Source organism: Macadamia integrifolia, chromosome 11, assembly GCF_013358625.1.
Source record: "Macadamia integrifolia cultivar HAES 741 chromosome 11, SCU_Mint_v3, whole genome shotgun sequence".
NCBI lineage: Eukaryota > Viridiplantae > Streptophyta > Magnoliopsida > Proteales > Proteaceae > Macadamia > Macadamia integrifolia.
In genome coordinates, this window is record NC_056567.1 from 9,784,798 (window position 1) to 9,808,673 (window position 23,876).

Below are 23,876 nucleotides of genomic sequence, written 5' to 3' on the forward strand. Positions count from 1 at the left end.
ATGAAGACATTTGTAAAGATATTAGGTGCTCTTTGTAGTCAAGATGTTTATAAATGGAAGGGACTTCATTTGGCTAAGGCATCCTTCAAGCAACCAAGCATTCTAGTACAATAAAACTTTCATTCTTCAACACTCTCCCAAGTTTTCTCCAAGTCCTCTTCCTAAAGTCTCGCAAGGTGAGGTGCAAGACTGACTTAGTGCCAGTGGAGAACTAAATCCAAGGGCCCGTTTGATAACGTTTCAAGAAACTCGTTTCTGCCGTTTCTGTTTCCAGAAATAGCAAAAACGGAGCAAAAAACGTTTGATAAAACTGTTTCGTTTCACTTATTTTTAGAAATAGAAATAGAAATTTTTACTTATTTGTGGTTCAAGAAACGACCCAGGAACTTGTTTCGCCGTTTCTAGAAACGACTTGTGACAATTATTTCACTGGTTACCATCGACTTCTAAAAACATGACTTATTAAACACCTTCAATTCCGTTTCTATTTCTAAAAACGAAAATTTATGTTTCTGCCGTTTCTTAAAATAGAAACGACAGAAACGTTATCAAATGGGCCCCAAGACTATGGCCGTGACAACCTGCCCAGTGCCCACTACGGCCGGGTTTCCAACACTAATCGCATCGTTGCGCCGTAGAATATGAAGAATACAACAGGGCGTATATCGACACGAGTCACAGGACTCGCTTAGCCAATACAGAATCTCCGATGCGTACGTTACGCTTATTGTAAGGATTCAACAATAAGTCCCGGATCCCGATGACTCATGTGGGGTCCACCCTTTCCGCGCCGAAAAGAGAAAAAAAGAAAAGAAAAAGACTTATAAAGCATTACCGATAAATACACTGCGTAAATCTCGTGCTGTTTTCCTGAGAGTCTCTCTCCTTCCCCATCTCGATCTTGTACTTCTACCCTGACACCGTCAAAGGTCTAGGAAATAAGAGAGAGCGGGAAAGACCGAGAGAGAGAGAGAGAGAGAGAGAGAGAGAGAGCGCGAAGGGTTGAAAAAAGAAAAAAAAAAGAAGGGAAAATCTCTCCCCATCTGAAATCTTGTGACTGGTATGACATTCATTCCGTTTGATGCTGTTTTAGATCTTTCATCATTAGTTTGTCTTTTCATTGTTGATTTGTTTTAGTTAGATTTTTGTATTGGTGTTTGAACTCGAAAGATCCTATATTTCTTTTCGAGGTTTTAATTCCTTATTTAACAGTTATTTTCTACCTGATAATCTCTGTAGCTCTTGTATCCTCTCTTTAGGAATTAGAGTTTTGAGGCAAGGAAATTGATATATAGGGTTGCGGGGATGGTACCTGCTTAGCTTTAGGATGTCGCTAATCTTGACCTCTCAAGCAATTCTAATTGTAATTGCAATGTGTGCAAATTTTGATTTTGCTAAGTAATATCCGATTACTGTCGATTACTCTGCACTTGTGAGATCGATGTATCATGTAACATAATTTAGTTGGTTTACTTGATTGTTTTTGTTTTCTACTTGAGGGACTTGTATTACTATATATTGAGGTGAGAGGTTAATTAACATTATGTTGTGGGGTGCAAGTTAAAATGGGGGTGAAGCAAGTTCTGAAGAGCATTGATGCATTTCCTCGAGCTGAAGAGCACTTGTTGCAGAAGACACAGTCTGGAGCAGTGGGTATGTTTCTTTATTTGTAAATTGTGTCGGTTCTGTGTACCTTAAATTATAAATAATTTGGCACATTGTTCGTCTGCTCCACAATTATATGAAATTATTGCTTTACAAATTTTGGATTCTTACAGCTTGTATGTAGTTGGTTTCACCCACTACCAAGTTTAAGAATTTCTGCAGGGGGAAGGTAGTATCTGTTGAATTACCAAAACACCAACAGATTTCAGTGATAATATAAGGATACTAACCCAGACAGAAAATCAGATCCTTTTTTTTTTTTGGTAGAATACAGAAAATAAAATCTGATCTTTAAATAGAGTAGAACAAAAAATTTGACTAGAAGTAGCATTCTAGGAAAACAATACAAAGATCAAATTTTGAAACCTTGTGTGTGTTTAGAATGTAGTCTGATTGCCAAATATGAAATAAGATTGAAATCTCATATGTAAACTATAGAGAACTGAAATTGTAACAAGTAGGAATGCATGAAAACAGAATAGACACTTAAGAAAAACTAACCTGGTTTGACGGTGGATAAAATGAAGAAGAATAGAAGAATAGAAGAAAGATCGATTGTTATGAACCAAGCATCTTACGTGGAACTAGGCATCAGCCCGACCTTAGCATCTTACCAAGGGTGTCATACTACATCCCACAACACTATTTAGAATTTCACAGGAGCAAAGCCAAGCTTTGTTCAATATTAAAAACTATGGGGGGTTCTATGGCCTTACATATTTTAATTAGAAACTAAAAGTATACTTGAAATAAGAAAGAAAGAAAGGAAAATGTAGAACCAATTCCTAGCTAGATGACTAGGAATTAATTACAGATCAGGATCCCAGGTGCTTCTTGTTGGTAGATAGAACAAAAGAGATGTCGCAGGTCTTGGACTTATCTTCTCAGATCTTGCAATGACAGCAGGTGTTGGGGCTTGTAATCAAAAGCTTCAAACTAAACTCAAAAAGGGCTGGAATCACTTAAGATAGCAGGGAAAATAAAATAGACAGAAAGAAATAACAGAAAAAATAAAGGAGAAGGGGAAGAAGAAGATAGATAGGGAAGGGGTATAGGTTGGGTTGAGTATCTCATTCTTCCCTAGGACATCTTACCCAAGCTGTCTCTCACAGCATTGCATCTCACAGTTTTCCAGCACAAAGCTTTTTTTTTTTTCATTCAATCATGGGCCGTAGATCAACCTTCTTCTTATTTTTATAAACTTTAAATTGATTACAAAATTGGGTCCTTCCTTGCATGGAAAAGGAAAGGAATGGAAACTAATTACAAATCAAATCAAACCCCTCCCTTTTACAAAGATAGAAACCCAATAAATCAGAATCCTACTTTCTAAAAGTAAAAACTAGATAGATAATATCTTCCTAACTATTACAAGGAAATATGAAAATGGAAACTACATCAATCAAAGATTTCCTAAAATCTTGCAACTTAAACTCCTCCATGTGAGCTGGCCATGGGGCCCACGAATCAAGAGGAAATCTTCTTCAAGTCTTCTCCATACAAGCTGTCCTTGGGTTGAACCAATTAAGAACCAAGAACCAAACCACATCAGACCAGGCTGCCTCCCACAGCAGGTGCATCCCACAATCGGTCTGGCCTGGTTTGGGGCCTTGTTCCTGCGATCTACATCAGCTCTCTCCATCTTGAAAAAAAAAAAAACTCGTCCACAAGTTTGGTTGAATTGTTGAATTAGACTTGCATGATCATCTTTTGGTGGGTAGTAGACTGCAAAATCATCAACACCATTCGCTGCCCTTCTGGCTTTGGTACCAATTAATGTAGAACAAATTCGCAGGTAAATGACTAGGAATTAATTCTGAACAAGATCACAAGTGCTGCCGGTTAGTAGATTGAACAAAATAGATGTCACAGGTCTTGGACTTGTCTGCAATGGCAGCAAGTGTTGGGGCTTGTAATCAATCTTCAAACCATGGTTTTAAGTATCTCCGATACCGATACGATACCCTCCGATACGTATCTTAAATTCAGTCGGTCGATACGATACACACCGATACGATACATTGAATTTTTTAAATCATTTCGTATCGATATATATATCCTACAATACATATCGATATGCATCAATACACCACTAATACACATTGATACGATACGACATGCCTCGATACGACTCTATGAAAAATATAAAATTGAGGTAAATTGTACGTTTCAGTATGTATTGGTACGTATCGGTGAGTATGTATGTATCGATTGGTACGTATCGGTATATATCAGCACGTATCGGTGAGTATAGATATATATATATATCGGTACGTATCGGTGAGTATCGATACGTATCGGCGCTACGGTCATATAATGGCCAATATGGGTAATTTTTCAGAAAAAATGATTTTTTGAAAGGTTTTTGTTCCAAAGTTGATGTCAGCCATATTTCTCTCTAACTAAAGTGGAAATCTAGGTTGGGAACAAGGATTTTACATTTATGGGACAACTACAAACCTTGAATTCTTAGTACGATACCCTCAATTTAGTGTTTATGCATAATACATGTTATCAATAGCTTTTTTTAACAAATTCTTTATGCAAAAGTGTTTAAAAAAATGTTTCCTATCAATTTATGTGTGTATTTTTAGCGTATCTTAGTGTATCTCCGATACGATATGATACCCTCCGATACGTATCTTAATTTTGACCGACCGATACGGCGACCGATACCGATACCGATACTTTAATCCTTGCTTCAAACTAAACTCGAATAGGGATTGATCACTTAGGATAGCTAAAAAATAAAATAGAGAGAAAGAAATAAACAGAAAAAATAGAGAAGGGGAAGAAGAAGATCGATAGGGCATCTCACCCAAGCTGTCTCTTATAGCACTGCATCTCACAGTTTTCCAGCACAAAGTTTTTTTTCCATTCAATCGTGGGCTATAGATCAGCCTTCTTCCTTTATTTATAAACTTTAAAATGATTACAAAATTGGGTCTTTCCTTGCATGGAAAAGGAAAGGAATCCCCTTATAATTAGATATTATCCTATTTGGAAACTAATTACAAATCAAATTAAATCCCTCCCTTTTACAAAGATAGAAACCCAATAAATTAGATTTCCTACTTTCTAAAAGTAAAAAACTATAATTAGAAACTAACTAGATAATATCTTCCTAACTATTACAAGGAAATATGAAAATGAAAACTACATAAATCAAAGATTTCTTAAAAAATCTTGCAACTTAAACTGCTCCATGTGAGCGGGCCATGGGGTCAATGAATCAAGAGGGAATCTTCTTCAAGTCTTCTCCATGCAAGATGTCCTTGGATTGAACCAATCAAGAACCAAGAACCAAGAACCAAGAACCAAGAACCAAGAATCAAGCCACATCAGACCAGGCTACCTCCCACGACAGTTGTATCCCACAACCGGTTTGGACTGGTTTGGGGCCTTGTTCTTGCGATCTACATCAAAGGAACTCTATCCATAATAGGAATTGTTGGACTAAGATGGTCACTGAGGAGGGGGGTGAATTAGTGAACTCAAAAACTTCGAATCAACTCGTTTGTTTCCAAACTCACTCGTTGATGTCATTGGCACTCATGCTTCACAAGCACAAATGTGGACTTCACTGATGTGCAGTCACTCAATCCCACTGCTTGCAGATCCTCAACCAACATCACACACGTATACTGCTCTGCAGTACTTAATCAAACTTACACAAACACAATCGTGTGACACACCTAGCCTCTCAACCACAAGCAGAGATACAATCCTGTGGTAAGGTCTACCTGGTGTGCACATCCATCCTGCTTACAAGACACCATATACAACAGTACAACTCCCAACAAGCACACCCACTACACAAGATATAGCGTGGTTCAGCAGCTGCCTACTTTACGAAGTAATGCCCAGCAGGGCTCATCATCTACTTAATACTGCTTTTGACTGCTGCAATGACCTAGTAACAACACCTACTTCCACCCTTGCAAAAACAAAGGCTAGGGTTTCGACCCTGGTTTACCTAGCATACAACTGAGAGGGTGTTACAACGCTGGAATATTTAGGTAGCTACAACTATCAAGGAACAACAATCCCTGTTTCCAGCTGCAACTGAACACCCAGCTAAAATAGGTAGCTTACAATGACGCCCTACAATATAGTGCAGTTTATTGTGTTAAACCAATATACAAATCTCCCCAATTACAATAAAATAGTGACTTAGGCATTTCCCCAAACACCTTGCCTACAGTCCAATATAAAAAATTAGGGACTTGTAAAATGTGGATTACCTCGCCCAACATAATTTCACTTGTTGACTGCTCCCTTAATGTGAAAGTGTAACTCTGTGTACGCTCCCCACATCAACATAGTCAATCACTCACCAAGAGACCCTTCACAAGAACCGGTCTTCGGAGAGCTTAGGTCACCGCCTCTTAGGCACACCCACCTTCAATGTGTGCTTGCACATGGAATACCCCTTTTCTTTCCCTTCGTTTTCTTCCTTTTCTTGCAATCCCTCTCCAAGTCTTCAATGGGCTTCACCTACCTTGTTGGCCATCACCATGGCTTCATTACACCCAAAGTAGGTGGTTGGAAAGCTTCAATGCAACTCCATCTCTCAGATCTACCCTTGTCTTTTTTATTTTTTATTATTATTCTATTTAAAATTCTTGGCAACATTTCCTCAAATCATGCTTCTTGCTGCACATGGGTGTTCTACTCTTCAAATGGTTCAAGTGGCAAGTTGAACCACCCCATTTGGACTTATATTGGCCAAGATATGGCCATTCAAACCTGTAGGGGCATTTTGGTAATTTTTTGAGTTTTTGCAGACATACGGAACAAAACTAATGGTTGTTGTGTCATTGTGACTTAGAAAGACCCTTGCGGGAGAGACATGGGCCATTGGATCAACGCCCAAAAATGCAGGTGGCTTTCTGATGGTTGCCACGTAGCATGCTGCCACCTCTCCTACCTCCAATCCATAATTTAGGCCCACTAAAATGGTCTATTACAAAGAAACCCATTGGACTGAAGACCAACACATATATAATCAACCCAAGCCTCCATTCCACAAAAATGAGCTCAGTTCTGTGTTTTATCTGCATCATACACCCTTAGGATTTGGGATTTGGTGACCTCTTAGAGTGTCCCTCCCCCTTATGTGGGAGACCTTTTTGTGCTTGTGGTCCTTGGAATTCCATCTACGCAAATCACGAGTTGAAGCTTTTTTTTTGGGTGTTAAAGCCTTGGACATTCTGTGTATTGTTGTCTTTGGCCAGGTGCCCAGTAAAATTTAGTTAGTAATAAAAAAAAAAAAAAATCAAAGATTTGTTTATAGACTAAGATGGTGCCTTGAAAAGTTCAATTCTTACAGAATAAGGGTTCGAAGAAAGCATCAAGTTCTGGACAGGTAGTGCTGATCCGAGAGGGATGCTATAACTCACCAAGTATGAGAAGTATGGCTAACACACGTGGTCGATAGATGTCTCAAATGGGACCTGAGGGTCTTCCAATCTGGTCTGCAGATGCGCTGTAGGGGAACACTAGCACAGCAACCAGAAGTTCAGCAGCAAATCAGAGTTGGAGTAGCTCGATAGGGAGAAATCCAGAAGCTCTCAAACCAAGGCTCTGATAGCCTTGTAGCTCTGGTCGAAGGCCTATTTTAGGGGCCTGAAGCAACCCTCAAAAGGGTTCCAGCAGATGGTCTTAGATCTATGAGATCTGAGAAATCGATCTCAGGTCAAAACCCTGATCCTTGCTGAAAACGATCCCTCCTCTTGGCTGTCTTCTGTGCTGCTTCAATGGGTGATCTTCTGTCCTTCAATAGGTCTTCCAATAGCACTCAAACACTATCACAATAGGCAAAGAAAGAAGAGAAAAAAAGAAAAGGAGTATCGATGGAGGGATGGAGAAGGGTGGAAGAGAACAGTGGAATGGTTATCTCACCCCTCAGGTTTTGGGTATCACACCCTTCAATGGGTTAGGCATCTCCCCTCTCAATTGCAGCTGTTAAGCCAAGAGTTTTCACTCAAAAATTTCATTAATCAAAGTCTGATTGCTTACAATTGATGGGTGCCTCTTATATAGGCTTACAGAGCTGAATTCTAAAATAGGAAACTAAAACCTGGAAATAAACTTCGTAACTTAAACTCTAACTTACTAACCATGTAGGAGTAATTTAGAAACTAAAAAAGGAAACTAGCCTAGTTACAAATAGGAAACTAATTGACTAACCAAAAAAGAATTTAAATTGTACACAAAATAGAAACTAATCCTAGTGTAGTTCGATGGTTGCAGTAGTCATTCTTCTTGAGATTGCTTTCCACCTAATAAAGGACATCTGTATGAATCTTTGGAAGATCTTTTGGAAGTCAAAACTTGGAGCCCAAGTATGCTGATCGATGAGAAGGGAAACTGCTGCTGAGCTGGACTGTGAGCCAAAAATGGTAAACAACTATTTACCCAAATCTGGCCTGAAGAAGCTGCTGTTCGATGGGCAAATCAGGGGCAGTTCTGGGCCAGGAATGCCCTGGTTCGATGGCTATCCGGCCCCAAATAAACAGGCCTGAAAGGGGACACTACAGATGGTTCGATTTCCCCCTTACCTACATCAGGTAGGACTTCTTTCCTTCTATTTGGGGATTAATAGAGAGCTGAAAGGCTTATTATAATCAGCAGATTCATCTCCTTGATATTTTTTGGGTGCTATATTTTAAGAAGCCCGAGAAGTTTGTTGGAAGCGATTTTTCTATTTTGAAAGTGAAACGTTATTGGACAGGATTATTGTCCCTACTTATGGCGTTAGTTTCAATATTTTTTTGTTATGGAGTTATACTGAAAGCTTGACGACCAAGCCACATACAGTATCCAGACCAGGAAGAAAGTCAGAGAGTAAAGTTAACAAGCAGATTTCATATGCATTTTAACTTTTTCGTCATGAAAGGCTAGGCTGTTTGGCTTTGCTACCTAGTACGAATCCTTCCTCTTCAATCAGACATTCTCATGTTTTGTGCTTGTTGAATGGCTGCTTGAAAATATTTTCCCAACCTCAATAAATATTTTAGTTTTATTCTTTTTTTTTAGGTGAATAAATAATTCATTACCAAAATGAGAAGAAGATACATACAACCCCTAAAGAAGAGGGGGGGGAGGGAGAATGAAAAACAAAAACCAATCCTCAAATAGGAGTGGGAGACCTGATCACAAAGCTAGGAAGCTCCCAAGAAGCAACGATATGATAATTTCTTGGGGAGGGATTACAAGTGGAAATTACATTGGAAATCTTGGCTTTGACATCAAAGAAGATGGAGCACCAAATCTTCCCAAGCGGCCGAGAGTTGGAGGTCCATTTCCTATGATTTCTCTCTATCTAGATTTGATTTATAGTAGCACAGAAAGCAAGCTTGCCCACAATATCACAAATCGTCGTCCCCTGAAACGTCATAGCCATCCAAATCCACTCCCTCTGAAAGGGGAGAATACCCCTACTTGAAGGCCAACATTTGGCAAGAACCCCTTCCAGATGGAAAAGGAAACATGGTAGGCAAAAAAGAGATGATCAATGTTCTTTTGCTTGGCACCACAAAGAAAGCACAAGGGTCAGGGGGGGGGGGGGATGAATTCTTCTTTGAATGAGAAATGCTTGCATAGGTAGGCAATTTGTGAAGACTCGCCAAACCGTAAAAAATTGACGAGGAATGTGATGCTTGAACTAAATAAGCTTGTGCCAAGGGGAAGAGGGATCATGAACCCTGACAAAATCCCAAGCAGCCTTAGCACTAAAAAGCCCCGACGGGGAAGGGATCCAGAGAATAGTATTATGCCTCCACTGCCGAGTTCCGGGGAAGGGACCGAGGGGGTCCAAATACCAGAGCATAAGATGTCAGAAACAAGCACATGCTTAGACAATCCAGAACTATAGATGGCTCTAGTACTTAGGATTTGAGATAGAACTCACTTAGGATGCCAACAATCGAGCCAAAGATAAGTAGAGGCCCCGTCAACAATCTGAGAGTAGATAGCTTCGGAGACAAATTGTCTAAGAAAGATAATCTTGCGCCACACCCAGGAGGCATTAGAAGAGATTTGCAGAATCCAGAAAGAGTCTGACCAGAGAAGGGTCGAGGAAACCCAATCAACCCTTGATGCTTTTCTTGTTTGTGACTAATTTCCAAACCAGTTTGATAACCAGCTGAGTTGACATCCTTGATGCGCTTCAAACCCAACCCTGCTCATTTTTATTGTTTAATAGGATTATATTTTCTTTTCTTTTCCTTTAACTTATTGTATGCCTTAATTTTCTTCCTCTTCCTTTTTGTAGTGTCCATTGTTGGTTTAATCATCATGGCTACGTTGTTTTTGCATGAGCTGAAGTACTATCTTACAACATATACAGTACATCAGGTGTGAGTCTAACTTCTTGTTGTCACTTAATATGTATTATGCATCTCCATTGTTAGATATTCGTGGCTTGTGGAGGATAAACTTCTCTCTTGGAGCATAATTCTACTTGCATCTGGTTGCAGTTAGCAAGTCTGGTTCCTTAGATCATCTGGGTTATCTAATTGTGGTTCGCATGTCATGTTTCAGATGTCTGTAGATTTGAAACGTGGAGAGACTCTTCCAATCCATTTAAATGTGTCATTCCCTTCTTTACCTTGTGACGGTTAGCATTCTGATTCTACTTTCAATTTTCGTGGTGACAAAATTTTTTTTTTCTGATTCTTTTGACTATTTATTTGTGAAATTATCTTTTTCAAGTGTCGAAGACTAATGCTATTCTGATATGTTGCAGTTTTAAGCATTGATGCTGTTGATATGTCAGGCAAACATGAAGTGGACATTGATACAAACATTTGGAAGGTAAGGAAGTGTTTTATTCTTCCAAGATTGTGCAGGTTGAACTTGATATAGTTTCTGTCTGTTTGCCAATACTTTGTATTTCTTGCTCTATTTGGTAATGGTTAAGACATTCATAAAGGAAGACATACATCACATAGATATACTTGAGAAACAGATTCAATTTGGGTTGGAGTTTCAATTAGAGGAAGTGATGCAGAATCATGGCTGAACTAGTTGACCCTTCTGGCAATTTAGACCGAGACGACCTGGGTTCAGTTTATTTTTGGAATCTAGTGGGATTTATATATTTTGGGAATAATATTGTAATCTTTCTTTTATTTGGGTAGATGCAGAGGAGTGATCTTTTATTTCCTTTCTTCTTACTTGGGTAGATTAGGGTAGGATATTTTATTGTGTTTCCAATTTTTATTTTATTCCTAAATAGAATAGGTTTCCAATTTAGGATGTCTTTCCTTTTATTTGTATGTGACCGATGGGCATAGTAGAGCAAGTTTTGAAGAATGGATTGATTGATTGTTAATGGTTCCGAATGGTAATGATTGCAATGGTTGTGTGACCTTCTCCTTCCACCCTTTGTGTGATTTCTCTCTCTCTCTCTCTCTCTCTCTCTCTCTTTATTTCTTCTTCTTCTTCCTTCTTTACTGTTATTTCCTGCAACAAGCGGCACTGCTAGTCTGATAAAAGTGAGTCGATCTCTTTCGTTCCTCTTCCTTCCCTCTTGAAATTTTGTGTGGTTGTTCTTTATCAAAGGGCGACTGAAACCCTAGAATCTTGGCTCCTGTTGATACTCTACAGTAAGAATCGAAGCCACAATCAGGTCTGTTCTGTGAAGCATCGCCTAGATCTGCTCCTATCAATTAGTCTGAACCCATTATCTGATTATAGGGTCTGTTTTTAGGTGTTTCTAAGAGGCTGAAAGGTTAGGAAGTTAAACCTGAAATCTTGTTTGGTTTGGAGTCCTATTGAGGAAGATATCTCACCTGAATCGACTTGGGTTCTCTGCCTCTTGCCTTGGCTGGAAGTAGATGGAAACCACCAAACCCTCCCACAATTCTCATCTCTTTGGCTTATGTCTCCACTTAATCTATTACCCTTCTCACCCTTATTGGTTAATGGTTGCCACTATCTTTTGTTTCCTTCCTAGTTTATCCCTGGCCAATTAATCAAAACCCTCTCACATCCTTGTGATCCTTAGAATCTGTTTATTTCAAAATTGGCACTCTTCTTGGAAAATTGAGGTTAATTACAGAACTGCCATAATTCTTTGTTAATGGGTTATTGCACTCTTGGATGGGCCCTTAAGCAATCCAATTCTGGTTTTGGAACCCAGATCCGCATCAGGAAGTTATGTGATGGAAATGGATAAGTTATCATTTGTTCTTAGGCTGCTTAAGTTGAAAAGTGGTAGGCCTTTAGCAGAAACCATAGAGATACATGGGAGACAGATTCAATTTGGGTTGGAGGTTCAATTAGAGGAAGTAATGTGATGGAAAGGGAAAAGTTATCCTGTGTTCTTAGGTTGAATAAGTCGAAAGGTATTTGACCTTTAGCAGAAACCAGAGAGCTATGAGTGCTCAAGTTCCTTGAGTTATTGTGGTAGGTAATTTGAGCAGACAATTGTGACAAGAAGATAACTTGGCATTGGTTTTCTGCTGGTATATGGATTACATCAGCACTCATGGTACAGAAATATATGCGTGTTGGAGTGATGTATAACATTTGGTTGGTGCAAATTCTTGATGTGTTTCAGCTGAAATCTGATTTTTAATGGTACATAACATTGGCTTGGTGTTTACTGGTACATAACGTGTGTACTTTCTGAAGGAACCTGACGATTATATTATCATGGCTGAAGTTAAGTAATTTTTCCTTAGAATTAGTATAAACCTTCATGGCTTGAGCCCCCAGAAGGTGGTCATTTGCACCATTTAATTTGATAGCGGTAAGTTGGACATTCATAGAGTCCACACATAGTTTTGAGTCACACATTATATCAGGATAGAAATAGTTGCAGCACCAAAACGAATCGCACTAGGGAAGGTAGATCACAACAAATCACATTCACAGACTAGAGAACAAAGAACTCTGGCCAAAACAGCAACCATAATCAGCCAGAAAGAAGAAATATCGAAAATCCACATAAGGATCAAACATAAGCCATGACCGGAATCGGCAGAATAAAAAAGGCCAAAAAACGCAGGAAGCAGAAAACGGAATTGCATAAAAGTAAGACTGCAGATTGATGGGGAAAAACTCATCTAACTGCTCTGAAATTTTGATTGAGTATAGCCTTGAATCAACAGAACAAGACTGAAATCTGAAGAAAATCCGACGTCTGGATGTTGGATTATGGATCTATTTTAGGAAATCAAATCTCTCTCAATCAACGGCTCTGATCTGACCCAAACTTTGGTCGAGTGTAGCCGGTGAATAGGAGAAAATAATCCCAAAGTTTCACTTTGATCAAATGGTCAGATCACGAGATCGTGTAGAATCCTGTTCAGCACAAAGAACTCAGAACCAGGGCAATCACTGGTTTTTTTTTTCTGGCCTTCTTTCAAATAAATGCATGAATCCAGCTGAGCTGCCTTCATCAGACAAGAGAACCCATAACTGATAGAAGCAGCAGTAGCTGCTGCACACCTCCACAGAAATCTTTAGACACTCAAAATAAGGAAAAGAATTGCAGTCACTGGAAGAAGAAGTACCGAGCGAAGAGAAGACTAATCAAATAGGGTTTGATTGTATTACCCTATTGACAGCCATAACCTTTATTTATAAACATTAACTTTAGCATTTTATGAGTTGCCCCCTTAGGTTTAGAGGTAATCACCCATAAGCCCCTATCATAAAAACTGTCTACAAATAACCCCTGCAGTACCTACTGTAGTAACTTTAGCACATATGATGAGGACGGCTGAAATTTAAGAATGGGAGGAATCATAGTATCTCACTGATCACAATCATTTGTCAAATCGTTATAGTGTAACAGTCGATTTTTTCCCTATATTATTATGTCATGGTTTTTCCTTAAGTTTATGGATAATACTTTTAGCAATTAAAATCTTGAAATTTCTATGATGTGAGTGGAATTTTTGCTACAATTTTATTGCAATGATCTTGTAGCTCACAGAAAGAGTTGGCTAATTGAATGCGTTGCTCTAGATTTTGTTCAATTTTAACAGATACTTTTAAGAGAGGATTAAGGTTATAACTTCTTACCACAATCTGATAGCAATTTTTCTAAAATAACCAAGGTTTTCACAGAGGACAAATCTTCATTAGCATCCATTACATACTGCTGAAAACCAAAGATCTGCAACCAGTGACTTGAGAGAAGAGGGATGAGGAAGAAGAAGAAGAGAGACAGCAAGCGAGAGGAGCAGCCGATATGTTCAGCAGTCTCCCTCCATCGTATCTTTATAATAAATAGATCCAAGTACAATCATAGGTGGAATAGGAAATACAATTCTAGTCTAACTCTAATTTTGGAAACTAGAGATCTAATCTAACTAGGAAAGGTAATAAGATAGTCATGCCACGATGAGGACACTTCCCCTATCGTGGACACATATTCCAACACTCCCGCTCAAGCTGGAGTATACATATATCAAAATAAAGCTCCAGCTTGGACCAACGAGAATTGAAAAACAGATGTGACATCAATCTTAAATAGTCGTTGTAGACTCCAATGAGAACAGTGGAAACTTCAATCAACCACCATAAAAACCAACAACAATATCAACTCTAGCACACCATCATCAATAAATAAAAAATGTCGTGTTGAACCATCAGCAATGAACAAAATGGACGGTAGATAGTCATCAACATGTGCAGTATTTTATCTTCAAGAGGAGGAGACTTGATCTTCAATGTCTGAGGACGACTCAATCTCCAAAAGGAAGAACCAAAAATCGCAGAAATGGTAGATATCATCAACCACAATCCAAAATACCATAGTAGTAGACAGGTTACAATGACAGATGCTCTCCTATAATTTCGGAACTTGATTTCCAATAGGGGAAGACACGATCTTCAATATAAGGGAAGAACTCGATCTTCAAAGAAAGGAATCAATTCAATCGCACAAGGTGGATAGCCAATCTTCAAAACACACCATATCATGCTTTAAAAGAGATAAAGATGAAAGGCAACAACTTAGATCCTTATGAGATCACCTCATTTTAAGATATCACTTCATTAATATTGTCCTTCAAAAGCTAAAATCGTTACCGAAGACATGAGCTGATAAATAATCTTCACTGTCAAAAAAATCTCCAATTGGTGAATTGTGTAGAGCAAATAAAAATCTCCAATCTCCCCCTCATGTGTAGCATTACACGTGAAACAAATAATTCCAATAGTTAGCATCCCAAATAAACTCTTACCAAGAGCATAAAATAATTTCCAACTCCCCCTCACGGCTGCAAAGCGGAACAATCTCCAAGCACCGAGACATGTCAATAACACTGTCAATCCCAGAGATGTGATTTGGGGCCCACCAAAGCAATAATATGACACATGTATATGCCCGATGGCAATTCTGTAATTACTTAATGCAATCCCCAGTTGATGTGGAACCTGGGTCAAAATACCCAATTGGGTTTTGTATAGACTCATCCAAGTTCATAATAGGCAATAACAAGGGGCAATGGCAGAACCGTTATTAACCAAAATGTCCAAGATTAAATAGATCAGGTGGTCAATGGGTAGATCAAAGGGAATGAAGGAATGAATGGCAGTTTGGTAAATATATCAGGTGCTCAATGGGGAGTGGCTTGGCTGAATGGCAATCTGGTAAACAATTAGAATTTTTTAAAAGGCCATTGGTAAGATAAAGGGACATTAAATAAGGCAAACTTGGAAGGGAAAATAACTAAAGGGTATAAAGCGATTAAAGATAAATGTAAGGGTAAAACAGAGGCTGAAAGATAAGGATTAATCACGAGCAAATTGTTAGCACGAGAAAAACCAGCAATCGGAATACCGAGATAATCTCTGAAACTAGTAACCACAAGGTGGGGCGGTGATCTCACAAGTCTGAAGCAAAGTTGATCATCAATAGGCATTAGCAGAAAACGTAGATCAGCAGTGGCAATATTTTTGCATCCCTTTTTATGATACTTGATGATGTCGGTTTCAGAATCATAGCAGCAAACAACATCAACAAGAAGCTAATCAGCAGATTGAAAGGGGAACAGCAGCGGAACATCAGTGGTAGCAACTGTAAATCGATATCAGCAAATACCTGATAAAACCAGAAGAAAATAGCATGATTGTGTGCCCAACACTGCTGCAATCGATACAACCAGCAGCCAGCAACCAGTGACCAGCGGATGATGACCCATCAAGTCAAGAAGATCGAACCAACAGAGTCAAATCAGACGACAATGATATCATGCCATCAGCAACTCACAAAATAGCAGCAGTATCAGATCTTCGATCACAGTAACAGAGTCAACCAACCATCAGAACAGAAACAACGATGGAGAGAAACAGAAAATTACGAGCCAATCGACCAGTTTAGAATTGATCCCAGCAAGATATTGAAACGGAGACCAATACGACCAGAAAATCAGAAAGTCAGGGTCTTGCTTGTAGAAAAGACAGCAGAAAACTCGGGGGATGGCAAATCTACCCAGTTGGGAGGGACCTTCAATAACCATCTATGAAGATAACCAGCAACGAGAAGAAAAACAGAAACAGGAACCTTTATATGAAGAAGAAATAAAAGGGAAAAATCACTTTAATTTTTTTCCCCTCATGGCTCTGATACCATGTAGAAAACCAAAGATCTGTAACTAGTAACTTGAGAGAAGAGAGATGAGAAAGAAGAAGAAGAGAGATGGCAGGGGAGAGGAGCAGCCGAAATGTTTAGCAGTCTCCCTCCATCGTATATTTATAATAAATGGATCCAAGTACAATCATAGGTGGAATAGGAAATACAATACCAGTCTAACTCTAATTTAGGAAAATAGAGATCTAATCTAACTAGGAAAGGTAATAAGATAATCATGCCAGGATGGGGACACTCCTCCTATCGTGGACACATATTCCAACACATACCTCTTTTTAATTTACTCAGTGTAAGTCATTTTGAATTATTAAATAATACTTGGTTAATTATTTATTTCTTATGAATCTTCTGCAACTGAAGGAGACGAAACTTTCAATCTATTAATGGCTATCCTCCGTTCAGCTTTGTTCTGGACAAATGTTTGTCAAAAGATGAGTATAACTGTTCAAACTGTTCGGCTTTACGAATTGTTTTCAACTTTGGTGTCAAGCCATTTGGTCCAGGTTAAGTCATTCCATTTGGTCCAGGTTAAGTCATTATAACCACTTATTTAGTTGATTTGGATTGCTTTTTGGAAAGGAAAGATAAAGAGATTTTGTTCCTTGGTTCGTGAGCTATTAATTAGCCTCTTGATTACTTATTCATTTATAGGGCATTAGGTTACCAGTTATAAATGGGCAAATCAAATTATAAAATTTGAAACTTACATAATTAGATGGATTACATTAGTATGTCTTCAAGTTTAACGACTTTTTAAGGCAACTAAATCTAATATTTGTAGGAGATATTTATTAAGCAATAAGTAGGATTATGCATTCCATCTTAGATTCATAGTGCTCTTACTTGAATTTTAAGGATGGCTTTGAATTGGCTGACCATAATGAGACAAGAGAGCTTGCTCTGTTTTTGCTGACATCATTGAGTTAGCCATGTTTGACCAGTGGCTCTATTGAGTTTGCCTGGCTCATCACCATTCCATTTTTGTGTGTGATTGGGCTTTTAAGCATTGCTTTTGACTTTACGGTGGTTAAACCTAGAGAGTGCATTTCCTCTGCATCTTGAGGGAATTGGGGGTGTTTATTAAAATCACCCCATGCACATGCAGTATTACGACTCCTCCCCAGTGATGTTTAAACTTTGACTTGAGGTCCTACAGAAACCAGGGTGTGCTGCTGCTGGGGGCACTTTTTGAAATCTCACAGGGGAGATCATGCCTGTCCTTTCTAGGCATATGGTTATTGGAGATTTGATTTTTGAATAATTGAAAGGGCTGCGCTTCAGGGAAGGGATTAACTATTCTTAGACTGGTAACTTTGGAAGATTAGAGGGAGATTTGGCCTTTGTGTTCAAGGGTAGAGGCATCTATTGGTTGGGTTCAGCCAATCCAAACAGTGGATCATATAACCTGTGCTCCGGTTCTTAAAGACTTGGGTCAATGAATGACTTATGGAGTAGACTTTCCACTCCCAGTGGCAATATTCTCACCTAATTAGACAGGCTAGATCTCTCTTTACCTCCAGGAGCATCTCATTCTTGGAGGGTTAAATCTAGCAATACGCCAATGCTCTGGCAGATAAGGCTGCAAGAGAGGGGTTAGGAGCTTGTGTATATCGAACCTTGTCATCATTTCTATTCCTTAGGGGCTCATGTATTTGTATGTTTCCTTTCGTGGTTGCACTCTTGTTCTTTTAACTTTTGTTCACAATTTTTTTTTTCGATTGTCTGATTCAATTTAGTAATGGAGTCATGTCACATGAGAAATTTTTTATCTTTTTTTAATGGAGGAGTCTAAGCTTTACAAATTACTGTGTATTTAATTGTCATTAATCATTGTTCTTTGTTTTAACAGTGGGCCTAGACTTGTTTTTTCTTCTCTCATGAAGTTCTTGTTCTGTTAATGATTTGATGCTCCTTGCAGCTTCGCTTGAATCGTGATGGCCACATCATTGGCACCGAATACTTATCTGACCTTGTTGAAGGGGGTTATACTCACAAACATGGTAATGCCGTGGTGTTTCCATCATCCATTCTTTTATTAGGACGAATTTTGGTAAAGTTTTTCATCTCATCTTTTATGATCAAATAAGTATTACGTCCCCATCTGTTATACATTGGTCTTTACTGTATGGATTAGAAGGCTGTAAGCCTGTCACTTTGTGATCACACGATATAAGTTGTGTGTGTGTGGGGCATAGTTTTTAAGGCGGTAAGGCGACGGAGGTGTTTGAGGGTCTTTCGGAGCGCCTTAGCGATAAGGCGGGCATAAAGCGTCGCCTTATCGACTAAAGCGTTCCTGTGTAATTTTTTTATAAAACCAATCTATTTGGCTCAAATCCTAGTTGAATCCTATTACTCATATGTTAAATAAATATTAAAGGTTCAAATTCATACCAATGTAAGATATTCATCAAGCAAACAAATCAATAAAGTGAAACATCAATCATCATTCATCATAACATATTAACATATAATATAAATACATAATTATGAAACAAAATTATAAATATAAAGAAAAGAAGACATAAAAAATACAAGTATTTATTANTTTGGCTCAAATCCTAGTTGAATCCTATTACTCATATGTTAAATAAATATTAAAGGTTCATATTCATACCAATGTAAGATATTCATCAAGAAAACAAATCAATAAAGTGAATAAACTAAGTTCATCTTCATCAATCATCATAACATATTAAAATATAATATAAATACATAATTATGAAGCAAAATTATAAAAATAAAGAAAAGAAGACATAAAAAATGCAAGTATTCATTATACTTACCTCTATGATGCCAAAATGAGTGCCTAAGCCCTAAGATCATCCACTATATTTCTACTCCTGTCAATGAAGAATGAAGCTCACCGATGCCGGAGCAAAATGGTCGCCTAGATAAGTGGTTCTTCCTTGTTCCTTGATTCCTTCTCAAAGCCCTTTCTTAAAACCCTTGACAAAATCCAAACCCTGTTTGTGAATCGTGTTTTTGTTTTGTTTGTTTTGGTTATTTTTGGTGGACTAAAGTTGATCCCACACATCTCAAGTGTTAATAAAATCATGCACCTACCAATAAAAAATATATATTTGAAATCTTCATCAAGTAATTTTAAAATGTGTTAATAAAAAAAAAAAACCCATAAGGCGCCACTTCACGTAAGGCGGAGCACTGCCTTACCATCTCTAGACCGCATCAGCGCCAAGGCGCTAAAAAGGCATCGCCTTTGCAGCGCCTTAAAAACTATGATGTTGATAGAGCAGTTGGTGCATCTACATCGGTTGGGGGGTAATAATTTACCTAGGAGGGCTCAAGGATCAACAAGTGCAGCCAATATTTGCTACATACGTCGTGGTAGGGGGACGGTCAATGTTGAGGAATCGTCAGATGATGAAGTTGAAGACGAGGTCCACGACGTTGTGCATGGCGATGAAGATATTGATGAAGACTTTGGTGATAGGCCAATTGATTCTATGGGTCAGCAACAACAGGAGGGAGAAGAAGTAGATGTTAATTTGTTAGCTTGATTATGGTTAAACAAGAACAAAGTTTAGCTTGATGGTTTATTTTGTTGTTTTAAAATTCATACTATAAAGCTTACTAAAGTTTAGCATTTTGGTTTATTTTTATGTTTTTCAATTTCCATTAGGTGTTTTTAATTCTCCCCAAGTAGGATTGGAACCCATGGCCTATCACCTATCATGATTCATATATACTAAGGAACAAGGTTTCTCTTTTTGCTTAGTGCTTTAGTGTCACTAACTTATACGTATTGACTGAAAGGGGGTTAAACATTGAAATATCATGGACTCATGGTCTATGATGGACTTTGTGGATCTCGTTTTGGGCATCATAGAGGCAAGTATATCTAACTCCATACTAAAATAGTTAAATATTATATTCTTTATAATATTTCAATAGGAATTATATGTCATTATGCCTTTTGTTTCATTTATAGCTTTGTTTTTTTTTATGAATAATTTGCTCATTTTTTGTTGTGTTTTCTCATGTTAGAAAATATATATCATTTTGCAATTTGCATTGATATGACTTTCATGTTGAATGTTGATTTTTGTCTCTTGATATTGCTTAAAGTGTGTACTTTTTTTCCATGATGTTGCTTAAAGTGGTGCTTCTTGTATTTTCTTAAAGGCTTGATTTTTTACGAGCAATTTAAAGCTAATTATATCATTGTTATACAATTATACTAGATATAATAGATATATTAAAAAAAAAAAAAAAAGTATCATCTTTTTTGGCGCCTTGTTCGCCTAAGCGCTTAGACAACCCTCCAACGCCTTCGTTCACTTTGGCGTCGTGACCAGGGTTTTAAGTATCGGTGTGTATCGTACCGTATTGGCCCTTATCGATACGATACATGAAATTTTTAAAACCCTTTCGTATCAATACGTATACTACGATACGCACCGATACACCACCGATACTCACTGATACGGACCGATACGTACCAATACTCTATGAAAAAAATAAAATCGAGTGAAATGTAAGTTTCGATATGTATTGGTACGTACCGGTATGTATCAGTCGATACATACCGATACGGTACGATACGTACCGATATGGTGCACTACAGTCATATAATGGCCAAGTTAGGTCATTTTTCAAAAAAACACAATTTTTTAAGGGGTTTTTATTCTAAAGTTGCTCCCAACCATATTTCTCTCTAACAAAAGTGAAAATCAAGGTTGGGAACAAGGATTTTACATTTATGGGATAACTACAAACCTTGAATTCTTAGTGCAATACCCTCAATTTAGTGTTTATGCATAATACATGTCATCAATAGCTTTTTTTGACAAATTTTTTATGCAAAAGTGTATAAAAAAATGTTTCCTATCCATTTATGTGCGTATCTTTAGCGTATCTATACATATCTCAGCATATCTCCGATACGATACGATACCCTCAGATACGTATCTTAATTTTGGCCGACCGATACCGATACTTTAATCCTTGGCCGTGACAACTATGGTTATGAGCATGTGGCCGATCTGTAGTGGAGCGTTAGGTTGACAGCCGACACTTATTATAATTAGCCATAACCCGTCAATCTTTTTGCACGGATCCTTACACTCATCCTTGCTTGGAATCTCCATCTAACCGACCCCATTAAGTTGGGATAAGGTTGTTGTTGTTGTTGTTGTTGTTGAAAAAAAAAATGAAAGTAGTCTTACGATAGTTTGTGTTATTTCTTAGGGTCAGTTGTAATTCTTAAGTTCTTACATCTTTATTCTAGTTGCATAGAGTGGTACCAATGTCTAAGGTCAGTTATTTAAAACTTTACTAAAGGGGCCTTATCATGTATAAATCAGATTAAAGGAAGGTTTTAGCAGTTCTTACAAATAGGTTGGCTTCCAAAAAGTAGGAAGGCCTTCTGAGAATGGAACTGCATAGAGTGGTACCAATGTCTAAGGTCAGTTATTCCACTAAAGCACTCTCTCCTTCCCCTTTTTCCTGTCCTATTCTACAACAAATATTTTTATTTTCTATATTCTGTTTGTGTAGCTGGCAGAACTTCTAATCACCTTTATCCAATAGTCTTCTGCTACAATTTTACTCTACTTTTCCTATTTTCATCTTCAATCTGAGAATGGAACATTTTTTCTCCATTCTTACTATTCTCACAGCACTAGAAGTCTGGAACAGTAGCTTTTGTTTCTATTCATTTTTCCTCCCAACAACAGAACTCACTTCTCCATGCTTTAGTATTTTCTTTTGCCCAACTAAATCCTACTCGTTAAAGGTTACTCATGATAGGGGAGTGTCCCTATCATGAGTTGTGTTGACAGTTTAGGTTTATGTCATGTTTTCAGGTATATACTTTTAGTGTAATTGTGAAATTGGACCTCGACCTTAGTAGGAAACCTATTAAGAGTCCATTACTAAAATAAATTATAAAAGGTAAGGCTGGACCACAATAGTTGATATTGAATCAAATCGTGTTCCAGCATTCTTCTCCTCTTCTCTATCGTATTGTTCTCTCTTCACTCTTCCCTTGTTCTTCTTCCTTGATTCCGTTATTCTAGACCAAGTTTTGTCACATGGTATCAGGGAGATGGAGAAGGAAAAAAAAAAACTTCAGTTACTTGCTAAGGTCAGTTATTCTAGACCAAGTTTTGTCACTGCTGTCTTTTTATATTCTGCTACTGATCAAATCTTCAGTCTATGGAGTACTGCTGGTTTCATCCACCTACTGATTGCATCTTGCATGGATCCTCTACAATATGAATCTGAAGCACTACAGCAGCAAATTTCATCCATCAATCGTTCTCCACTCGTGACGCACCTAATCTGCAATTTTCTGCATCAATTAGCATCATAAATCTGGAACATATTACGTGCAGATTTTATTTCTCAATGGTTCTTCATTTGTGGCTCACCTGATCTTGCTACATGTGAGGGGGAGATTGGAGTTGGCATCTCAGTTCTGAAGATTATTATTATCTGTTCGTGTCATCTGCTCTTGTCATCAGCAAAATAATTCCTTATAAAGATAATCACTTGTGGTTTTCAGCAACAAGATATTTTTATGTGGTGGTCCCAGCAACCTTATGTTGTTATCAGTCGTTTCCGGCAACCTTATGTAAAGTTATGTGGTATGCAATAACCTATACTGCACTTTTATCAGTGGTTTGTAGCAACCTATGTTGCACCTTTATCACTGGTCCACGGAAACCTTTACAGCTATTGCAATTTTACTAGTGGTTCACAGCGACCTATGCTACACTTTTTATTTGTCTTCTTTGTGAAGATTACTACTTGCCTTCCTGGAGAATGGGCTTATGATGTTGATGATGATGCTATGATATTTTGAATTGCGTTGATGTTCACGGCAATTTATTTTGCTTGTTGCCATCCGGGATTTGTTTGACACGAAGATCTTTTTCCACTGATGTGCTTAGGATTACGTTGTGTTGAGTTGTAGAGTTTAGTTTAAGGCTTATGTCCATGTTTCCATTTAGTTATTTACTTAAAAGTGTAATTGTGTAATTGGACATTGACTGTTAGCAGGTTTCCTACTAAGAGTCCATTACTGAAATGCATTATAAAGGGTAAGGCTGGACCATGATAGGTTGATTAATGTAGAACCAGGATTGGCAAGGCAACCTAATCCCAATGTTACAGGATGCTCTCAAAGAACAACCAATATCCAAAGTATAACAGCAACACAAAGCAACTCTGGCATAAAACGGAAAACCAAGTCTATAACAGCCAACCGATTACAGAACTGTTAAGAATCTGTGAAAAGAACTAACAATAGATGATAGGGCCTTAACAGGGACTGTAAGAGGCCTAAATCCAACTGATAATAAGATCCAACACTCAAAGAAACCAACAGAAATCAAGGCAGGTCTATTGATTTCAAATCTGGGCAGAATAGGTCAATAAAAGACAAAATTGGGGAGATTTCTAATTTCTCCCAATTGGCTGGTCAGAATTGGACCAGGTTTGGATTGAAGGTAGTACTAGGTGGGAGGGAGGTTCAATCCAATTTTCAGCCACGGAGGATGGCTGAAAGTGTTTCAGGCAGCAGGGGATCAAATAGGAAACTCAGAAGATTTTCTAAGCAGAACTATGGAAG

General features: G+C 38.0%; 1 protein-coding gene across 1 annotated transcript; it reads left to right on the forward strand.

Annotated features, from left to right (window-relative positions):
* The first annotated feature begins 844 nt into the window (after positions 1-844).
* LOC122092900 (endoplasmic reticulum-Golgi intermediate compartment protein 3-like) lies at positions 845-23,108 on the forward strand. The gene is made up of 7 exons (XM_042663203.1): positions 845-1,060; positions 1,561-1,653; positions 9,944-10,026; positions 10,213-10,288; positions 10,418-10,485; positions 18,201-18,332; positions 22,923-23,108. The coding sequence occupies exons 2-7, from the start codon at positions 1,566-1,568 to the stop codon at positions 23,106-23,108; spliced, it is 633 nt and encodes a 210-aa protein (XP_042519137.1). The 5' UTR covers positions 845-1,060; positions 1,561-1,565.
* Positions 23,109-23,876: the final 768 nt, after the last annotated feature.